The 10,654-nt window shown below is 40.2% G+C and overlaps 1 protein-coding gene across 1 annotated transcript; it reads left to right on the forward strand.

Moving 5' to 3' along the window:
• Positions 1 to 8,698: 8,698 nt before the first annotated feature.
• On the forward strand, positions 8,699 to 9,926 carry LOC138871866 (uncharacterized). The gene is made up of 3 exons (XM_070149777.1): positions 8,699 to 8,873; positions 9,042 to 9,463; positions 9,621 to 9,926. Exons 1-3 carry the CDS (start codon positions 8,699 to 8,701, stop codon positions 9,924 to 9,926), a joined length of 903 nt encoding a protein of 300 aa, XP_070005878.1.
• Positions 9,927 to 10,654: the final 728 nt, after the last annotated feature.

Here is a 10,654-nt window from a genome sequence, read left to right on the forward strand (position 1 = left end):
TTCTTTTTATAAATTATAGAAATCATGTCCATATGATCTAAAATCAAATCAAATCGTAGAAAGCATGCCTATAGGTTTGGATCAGTTTAATTATCGTTTTTACCCGTTTGTTCATAAGTTTTCCAAGCACTGCGTTGTTACTCTCACTAGAAAACATGTCTATAGGATTCAATAAACAATTCTAGATCTATTTATGTGACTTGCCACTGTCTACAGTTGCATAAATCACCTAGATATCATGCCTATAGGTTTAGCCGCTTACAATGTATAATCAGTAGGCAACAGCGTAGTCTCTCAGAAATGGTATTATGAAATTGACTTCTATATATGAAACTCCCTGCCCATTAAAATCCAGAATCACATAGAGATCATGCCTATAGGATTCAATAACTTTGATTAGTCCAAAATCTGCAACTGTAAAAAATGCTAAATGTGTTCGCATGCATTCGTTGTCAATGTGTGGAGGCTAACTTGAGCCCTTAACTGATTTTATATGAAGTCCAACTTTTTTTCATGTCAATTAGTTTTATCATTTTGAGCAGCCCAAGTTGAAGTCTAGAACTACTTAAATAGAGGTCCAAATCCTCATGGACCATAGGCATGGGACAGGTAGTGCACGCATAAGGCACGATTTAGAATGAACTAGTGCGCTTTAGGTAACAACCTCAAGATAGTAATCGGGTAGCAGGAGATGATAGTTTGCGCCCGCTGAATAATATGAGTAACACCCTATCTTGAGGAAGTTACAAAGTATTATTTATGTTACACAGGGTGATCCTTTAGGCTAAAAAATTTAGCCCCCCCACCTTGTCTTACAATCAATTAATAATGAACTTCCTAGATTCCTTGTTTTTCTTATCTTTGATCATATAGACTAATTCATATAATTAAGTTCGGTTGGGACTTATGGTTGTGGACCTCGAAGAATACCTAACACCTTCTCTTTGAGGTAATTTTGAGCCCATACTCGATCTTTGGTGATGCAAACTGGTTAGTCAGAGTTATCTGCAAATAGGTGCCCTAACGCACCTTAATCCGTTATGTGGAGATTCTCTTTTTTAAAACCATTCCTTAAAAGAGTTGTCACGTGTCGAAACCCAATTTTGCAAGAAAAAGGGGCGCGATAGCATGGTGCCTCTGCTGGGGATTTTTAGGCTCTTACCATAAATGAACTTGATCTTTGTGATTTAGTATTCCCTCATAAGCGTATATTTTTTATTTTGTTGTTACCTGAATCTCCCGCTCCCATTTTTCCCTTTTATTGCTACATGCATATCCTTTTCCCTATTTCCCCTTTATATGAACTCATATGCAACTCTTCGATTAATTTAATTACAACATATGTTTTATCATATCTCTTCCTGACCCTTACCCCTTTATTTGCTTGATTACAATTCTTTCATTATGCGAACTAACTTCTTCCATGTTTTTCTTTATCTTATGTCTTTACGTTCATTCAATACTTTTATTTTTCAATATGTGAAAATACTTGACAACGTGTTATTTTTGCATAAAGCATGCTCCGCATCATATTCCACTCGTGCATATTAATACTATAGCAGTATTTGATGAGTGTCTGCACTCTTCCTAAAATCACCTTTTAAATTCAAAAAGGCTTAATTGCGGTAAAACTTTTCGATCAGCGGTGCAATCGACGGTTCCGTGGCTTTCCCTCTCAAGTTGTCCGCTTGAAGGTACCAGTCTAGACTCTTCTAGAAACCCCATCCTAAAACCCATTGTGCATGCATCATGTTTAAACCTAGTATGAGTTAGAACGATGTCCGCGCAATAACTCACTAAGACAAACCTTGTCCAAAGTCCGTCGGGATTTCTATAATCCCAATGGACATAATCACGATCTGTGCATCATTTGGAGAAAAAACATGCCAATATGTTGATCATTAGCGTGAAAATAGCTGAATCTGGAGAGGGCAAGGGCTAACTTTATCTGTTTTGCAGAAATGAGGCACGAGGTCCCCAAGTTCAGCATGGTTCAGAATATTCCACCTTTGTTGTTGGATTGGTGGGAAAATCTTGCAGCAAGCTACAAAAACCATGTGACAAGAGTTCTTGGGAATTTACCTTCTTTGCTAGACATTCAACTAAACAATGTACTAATCGAGGCCTCTACTATGTTCTGGGATAAAATGAGGGCTATTTTTCGTTTCGGGGATATAGAGATGACTCCCCTTCTAAAGGAAATAGGGGGCTTCGTTGGACTTCCTTGGGATAACCCTGGTCTATTGGTACCTGAGAATCGCACTTCCCGAAGGTTTCTGAAACTTATGGGTTTTAGAAAGAATGATGAGTTAGTCTGCTTAAAGAAGTCTTACATACCGTTTGACTTCCTCTACACACATTACGGACATAGCAAATCCTACAACTTTTACCATGATGAGTTTGCTATTACTTCGTTAGGTTGAACCCACCATCGGGTTTTCGTGTTCATTGTCTGTTTCCTAGGGATGTTGGTATTCCCAATGAAAGGAGAAAGGATTCACACTCGTTTAGCTATGGTTACTAAGGCCCTAATGGAAGGAATTGAGGGACAGACTTGCACTATCGTCCCAATTATCGTGGCCGACATATACCGAGATTTGGACTGCTACAAGAAGGGATTCAGACATTTCGAGGGCTGTAACTTGTTACTGCAAATATGGTTATTGGAGCATCTTCAAAGAAGACAGTATCGTCAGGAATTTTGCGGCGACCATGGAATGACCAAATAGCTTTTCATCATCCAGAAAGAATAACTTTCATCCTAGATAGGTTTGCACAACCGGAAAATTTTATGGATTGGGTGCACTTCTTTAGCAATTTGATGGAAGACAAGTTCCATTGGATGTTCGAGTGTTTACCTACCAGCGAGTTTATCATCATGTCCAGAGATGTTCCTCATTTAGTGCTGATTAGATTGAGGGGTATCTATCCTTATGCTCCTATCAGGGTTATGAGATAGGCTGGGAGGAAACAAGTCATACCCCGAGTCTCCAAGATAGTTCACTACAAAGCAGATTTCTAAGGTGATGCTATTCCATTCAAGTATGAGGTGCAGCACATGTGGCATCTAAAGGCCGTGGTAGAAAAGGATACAATCGAGCTAGATTGATACCATGCTGGCCGTGTGCACTTTTATCCATCATGGTTGGTCGATGACATAGCAGGAGAAGTCAAACTAGGGATTGATTTGGGAAATAGGGTCATAGACGATACTACTGAGGCCCAGGTCAAATATAGGAGGTTACGCAAAAGGATTTTGAAGATGAGGCTAGACATTTGGAACAACACAAAGCGGACATGGAAGCAATCAATGAATGGAGAGAAATCGCCACTAAATCAACGGAGAGGTTGGAGTATTTAATAGAGCAGGGATTGATAGAGCTAGAAGGGAAGATGAGAAACAGGATTACAGGTTGTCAAAACATGGATGGAAATGAAGGAGGTCTCCTAGCAAAAGCGTATCTGCTGCTGGACATGCGTGACCTGGGAAACTTGATCGATGGAGCAAAGAAGGTCAAGCATGGATAAGGTCCTTCTAGGACCAAATAGATTAGAAATTATGATTTACTTGATTTCTAGACTCGTTTTAGGCTTTGATTGTAATAAGACACATGCCATTAGTGACTCTTTATTATTATTGTCATTTTATTAAAGATTCGGTTTATTTTTCACATTAATGAAATGACGCAGTTATTGGCATCAGTTTTTCTCCAAATATATAAGTCGCTTAGGCCTATCTCGAGTACAATGAGGTCCCCAAGTTAGGACGTGAATTTATAATTCCGCAAATATGTTTAAATACTGCAAACAACCTTTTAATACTCCTCGCTGACTTGTTTACCTTTTATTTTTCTTTTATTTATTTATTTATTTATTCCCATCCCCTAAGGTTGGTTCGTGCATACTGGCATCATCAGCATATCATACCAGATCAAGAGGTCCTCCACCTCCTCCTCCTCCAAACGATCCTAAGAGAAAAGGAAAGGCTAGAATGGATGATACAAGGAATATCAGGAAAGACAATGTTACGCATTAAGACAATGCTGAAACTTCAGATGGTCGAAGCACTCCAACACCAAATGACTTGGTTTTGCGATTGGAGTAAAAGATACTAGAGTTACAAGGGGAACTTGAGCAGATCCAAAACTTGGCAAACATCTCCCTCACCTTCAACGTCCCCGACATAAACCAACAAAATACCAAAAACCCAGCACCTCCCCAAAATACACCGAACCAGCATCCACAAAATCCTCCCGTACCTCACCAATATGCCACACCGCCTAAAAATCCCAATCCTCCACCACTACCAATTCCTCCACAACATCATCATCAGCTAACCTATTATCCACAAACCACTACCTATCATACTCCTCAGAACACGCCACAACCTATTCCCAATCCTCAAAATTCAACCAACAACCACAACTACACTCAAATACTTGGAGTCCATCAAAGAAACCCATATACGTAGAAACTTTACCCCACACTCCATAGAAAACCTTATACATACCTGAATCCGCCATGAAAGACCTGTTCATCAAGAACATAGCAGAGGAACTTAAGAATCTCACAAGTCGAGTCTAAGGTGTTGAAGGTGGTAAAGGCATTAAGGGATTGAACTACGAGGATCTGTGTATTCAGCCGGACGTAGAATTACCAGAGGGTTACAAACCTCCTAAGTTTTAGATATTTGATGGAACAGGAGATTCGAAGGTACATTTGAGAATATACTATGAGAAGCCTATAGGAGTTGGAAAGGATTCGCACGAAATTGTTCATGAGGAGCCTCACTGGAGACGCACTATCTTGGTACATCAGCCAAAATCCAAATAAATGGGTTAGTTGGGTAAGCATGGCAGCGAATTTCAGGGATCGATTAAGGTTTAATACAGAGAATGCACCAGATGTCTTCTATATCTAGAATCTCAAGAAGAAGCCAACGGAGAATTTCCGCGAGTATGCTACTCAGTGGAGATCGGAAGCTGCAAAAGTAAGGCCAGCATTGGAAGAAGAGCAGATGAATAAGTTCTTTGTTAGAGCTCAAGATCCACAATACTATGAAAGGTTGATTGTTATTGAAAACCATAAGTTCTCTGACATCATCAAATTAGGAGAAAAAATAGAAGAGGGAATTAAAAGCGGAATAGTGACAAACTTTGAGGCACTCCAAGGTACAAACAAAGTCTTGCAGTCAGGAGCTATCTCTAAGAAGAAAGAGGTTGGTGCAATAATGGTAGCCCAGGATCCGAAATCTCCCCTCACATACCAAACACCATCACCCACATATCAGCCTTCACCTCTTAGATACCAACAACCCGCCGCCACCTACCATACTTGTAACACATAACTTGCATATTACCACTCACCACCACTAGCCCGCCAAAACTACTAGAAACCAGACCAAATTTTGACCGTAGACCACCCAAACAATACACTCCTATCGTTGAACCCATCGATCAACTTTATGAAAGACTAAAGACTGCCAGTTATATCACCCTCATTCCTGTTGTTGCTATGGAAAACTCTTCTTGGTGGGTTAATCTGAACAAGACATGTTCCTATCACTCGGGCATGAAGGGACACATTATTATTGAATGTCGCACTTTGAGGATAAAATCGAGACGTTGATTGACACCAATGTTATACAAGCGAAAGAGGCCGCACCTTATGTCTGCAACAATCCCCTCCCAGATCACTAGGGCAAGGAGCAAAATATGATAGAAACTGATGAAGAATAGGATCCGGAAGGATCAATTGGACTCATTCGTGAAGGGGATGAAACCACAATACCTTCAGTCACTCTCACACCCATTATAGTGCAAATTTAGTCACCAATTAAGGTTGAAATAGCCACGCCAACTCCATTTGAGGTTAAAACAACAACGCCCTCAGTCACACCAGCTCCGTTTGAGGTGGAAATGACCACACCCTTCACTGTGATGGTAGCACCCACATCATCCTTTAAATTTAATGCTATACCATGGGACTATGTTGTAGAGGCAAGAAGGAAAAGAAAAGCGAAAATGAAAGAAACCGGTGTCGCACAGGCATGACTAGGATCAATAGGGTTTACACACCTGAGCATTTGGGAGGAACAAGTAAAGAAGCCGCTCCCAAACAACCTATCATTAAAATCGGCCCAGATGATCTTTAGAGAAAGGTGCAAGCAAGGGAGTACTCTGCAGCGGACCATTTGAACAAAACCCCTGCTCAGATTTCCATTTTGTCACTTCTACAGAATTGTGAGACGCATAGGAATGCGTTAATGAAAGTATTGAATGAATCTTATGCGTCCAACAACATCACTAGTGGAGAGATAGCCAACATGGTAGGGCAGGTATTGGAGAGCCACAAGATCACCTTTCACAAAGACGTGATACCACCTAAGGACTGAGTCATAATATGGCACTGCACATCACAATACAATTTAAGGATAAATTCATAGCCAGAGTCTTAATAGATGGGGTTCAAGCCTCAACATTTGCCTGTTGACTACTTTGAAAAGATTTGGCAAGGATTTTCATGAGATACGAGCAGGGAGAAAGAATGTGAAAGCATTTGATGGGTCTCAAAGGGCCACAATTGGAGAAATCAACCTTTGTTTGCACATAGGCCCGACTTGGTTTGATGTTGATTTTCAAGTATTGGACATATTCGCCACATACAATATGCTATTGGAACGACCTTGGATACACGCTGTTGGAGCTGTAGCTTCTACGCTACACCAGACCGTGAAGTTCGAATGGAACCATCAAGAGGTGATCATTCATGGAGACGAAAGTAATCTCATTTACACCAATCAAACCATTTTGGTTGTCGATAATAGAAGGAAGTTGGGTAGAGAAACGTACCATCGCATCGCACGTGTCAATGCAACAGAGAAAGACAAGTGGTAGAGTAATAATATCGAAAGCATACTATTATGGACATGGTATGAACCCGGTAAAGGTCTCAGTAAGAATCTCCAGGGTATCACTAAGCCAATCAACCAAAATGTCATGGTACCACCTTTGGACTTGGATATCAGTACTCCTGGCAGGAGTACGATGATTGGTTGTCGCCATGGCATGGCCCCTATTACCCTCTTAAACAGCCAATACCGTATCTGCATCAGATATTTCAACAGACTGACGTGATATAGGGATCTGAAAATATGAGGCTTTGGCTGGCCTAAGGAATCTGTTTCTGGATGATAAATACATGGACTGCAATGCAATAGTCGAGGAGGAGGAGGAAGAAGAAGACCTTAATATTCAGACCATGTAGAAGGGAGTTGTTCTCAAGAATTGGATTGATGCACCATCCCGGGCTCATCGAGTTCATGTGTAGCCTAGCAATTAGCATGATCTGTTTTTACAAGCAATTTTAAGCATTTAAGATATTTCCAGTATTTTGTTTTAAGACGCATTTTGTTTTGAAATAATTGCTTGATTCATCGAGCTGTACCTGTTTTGATGTTTTCAAGATTTAATTAATGTGTTGATATTTTAGTATTTATTATTATCTTTTACATTTTTCCTCTTCATCATTATTATTACTTATCCTGATGAACCAATGATTGTGACATGTAATGAGACAACGCAACATAAGGATAGTGACTCAGAAGAGATAGACGAAGATGATGTGATACTTGAGGAAATTATCAGAGAAGTTGAGAATTTTGAGAATAAGCCTAAGTCCAACCGGGACAAAACTGAAATAATCAACTTGGGAGATTCCAAAATAGCTAAAGAAACCCGCATAAGTATCCACTTGTGACCATCAGAAAAGGAAGATACACCTATTTCCTAAAGGAGTATGAGGACATTTTCGCATGATCTTATAATGATATGACTGGTTTGAGCACGTATATAGTGGCTCATAAACTACCTACCAATCTGATGTGTCCGCCTATAAAATAGAAACTTAGAAAGTTCAAGCCTGATATGAGTCTGAAAATTAAAGAGGAAGTCACCAAGTATATCAAAGCTAAAGTTCCCAGAGTGGTTAAATATCCTACTTGGTTGGCCAACATCGTGCTAGTTCCAAAGAAGGATAGAAAGGTCAGAGTATGTATCGACTATCGAGATTTAAACAAAGCAAGTCCCAAAGATGATTTTTCGTTAACCAATAGACACATACTTATTGACAACTGTGCCAAGCATGAACTCCAATCCTTTGTGGATTGCTTCACGGGATACCATCAGATCTGGATGGACGAGGAAGATGTCGAGAAAATAGCCTTTATCACTCCATGGGGGATGTATTATTATAAAATGATGTCGTTTGACCTAAAGAATGTTAGAGCCGTATATGAGAGCTATGCCGACCATTTTTCATGACATGATTCATAAAGAAATAGAGGTGTACGTGGATGACGTCACCATCAAATCCAGAAGAAGTGCAGATCATATAGCAGATTTAAGGAAATTCTTTAATCCCTTCGAAGGTACAATTTGAAACTGAATCCTGCAAAGTGTGCCTTTAGAGTCCCTATCAAAAAATTGCTAGGTTTCATCGTCAGTCACCGAGGTATTGAATTGGGCCCTTCAAAGGTCAAAGCAATACAAGATTTGCCACCCCCAAAGAGCAAGAAAGATGTGATGAGCTTCTTAGGGCATCTCAATTACATCTGCCAATTCATACCACAGTTGACCATGATATGTGAGCCAATTTTCAAAATGCTGAAGAAAGATGCTACAACAAAATGGACTAAAGAATGTCAGAAAGCTTTCGACAGAATCAAGGAATGTCTATCCACGCCTGCAGTCTTGGTCCTACGGAACTTGGTAGACCTTTGCTACTCTATTTGTCCGTACTAGATGGAGCTTTCGATTGTGTCTTGGGACAACATGACGAGATAGAAAGAAAGGAGCATGCCATATATTATCTGAGTAAGAAGTTCACACCCTATGAGGCACGATATTCTTTGTTGGAATGCACCTATTGTGCCCTGACATGGATAGCTCAGAAATTGAGGTAATACTTTTATGCCTACACTACATACCTCATATCAAGGATGGCTTCTCTGAAATACATTTTTCAAAAACCAATGCCTACAGGGAAACTAGCCAAATGGCAGATATTGCTGAGTGAGTTTGATATCGTCTATATGACTCAGAAGGCGGTCAAGGGACAGGCATTAGCAGATCATCTTGTAGAAAATCCTGTGGAAGGGGAATATGAACCGTTGAAAACGTATTTTCCCGATGAAGAAGTGTCGTTCATAGGAGAATATATTACTGAAGCCTACGACGGTTGCAGAATGTTCTTCGATGGAGCTGCAAATTTCAAAGGAGTAGGTATTGGAGCAATTTTGGTATCAGAGATAGGTCAACATTATCCAGTATCCGCAAAGCTCGGGTTTCCATTCACCAACAATATGGGAGAATATGAGGCTTGCATCATGGGGCTCAATTTGGCCATCGACATGAATATACAAGAATTGCTGGTAATTGGTGATTCAGATCTTCTAGTACATCAGGTTCAAGGAGAATGGGCTAAAAAGAATACTAAAATACTACCATATCTATATCATGTGCAAGAGTTGATGAAGAGGTTCACAAAGACATAATTCAAACATGTTCTGAGAATCCAGAACGAGTTCGCAGACACACTGGCTACTTTGTCTTCCATGATAGCATCCGGATAAGAATTTCATTTATCCCATTCCAGTAAGGATCCATAGTCAGCCAGCTTATTGCGCTCATGTTAAAGAAGAGACAGATGGAAATCCATGGTACCATGATATCAAGGAATACTTGGAAAAAGGAGAATACCTGAAGCATGCAAATCATACTCAGAAACGCACGCTCCGGAGATTGTCCAATAATTTCTTCCAAAGTGGAGGAATTCTGTATAGAAGCACTCCAGACCTAGGGTTATTACGGTGTGTTGATGTCAAAGAAGCTTCCAAACTGCTCAAGGAAATACACGCTGGAACTTGAGGGCCACATATGAATGGTTTCGTTCTAGCCAAGAAGATATTAAGATCAGGATACTTTTGGATGACTATGGAAACAGACTACATCAGGTATGTCCAAAAGTGTCACCAGTGCCATGTACATGAAGATATAATACGGGTACCACCAAATGAACTCATTGCAACAAGTGCACCTTGTCCTTTCACCGGTTGGAGAATGGATGTCATCGGTCCGATCGAGCCCGCTGCTTCAAACGGGCACAGGTTCATTTTGGCATCCATAGACTACTTCACAAAATGGGTTGAGGCTGCATCTTACAAGGCTGTAACCAAGAAAGTCGTCATAGACTTTGTCAGGGATCGTATTGTTTACCGATTCGGGGTACTAGAATCCATCATTACTGATATTGCTGCCAACCTCAAATTAATGATTTAATGAAAGCTATGCGTGAAATCTTCAAGATCAAGCATAAAAATTCCACAGCATACAGACCTCAAATGAATGGAGCCATGGAAGCCGACAACAAAAACATCAAGAAAATTCTAGGAAAATGGTAGACAACCACAAGCAATGGCACGAGCAATTACCATCTGCCTTATTGGGATATCGTACCATAGTTCACACATCAACCGGGACAACTGCCTACATACTGGTTTACAGTACTAAAACTGTCATTCCCGCCGAGGTCGAGATTCGTTCTTTGAGAATTATACAAGAAGCAAAACATAGTGATGCAGAATGGATAAGGAGTC

The sequence above is a fragment of the Nicotiana sylvestris genome, chromosome 6 (genome assembly GCF_000393655.2).
Source record: "Nicotiana sylvestris chromosome 6, ASM39365v2, whole genome shotgun sequence".
NCBI lineage: Eukaryota > Viridiplantae > Streptophyta > Magnoliopsida > Solanales > Solanaceae > Nicotiana > Nicotiana sylvestris.

What these genes read in the sequence shown, in the direction of transcription:
- LOC138871866 (XM_070149777.1), top strand. Translation starts at nt 8,699, where the DNA reads ATGTCAGAAAGCTTTCGACAGAATCAAGGAATGTCTATCCACGCCTGC. An exon ending in GCATGCCATATATTATCTGA is followed by an intron (nt 8,874 to 9,041) that starts GTAAGAAGTTCA and finishes CAATGCCTACAG; the next exon opens with GGAAACTAGCCAAATGGCAG. An exon ending in CAGATCTTCTAGTACATCAG is followed by an intron (nt 9,464 to 9,620) that starts GTTCAAGGAGAA and finishes CTTCCATGATAG; the next exon opens with CATCCGGATAAGAATTTCAT.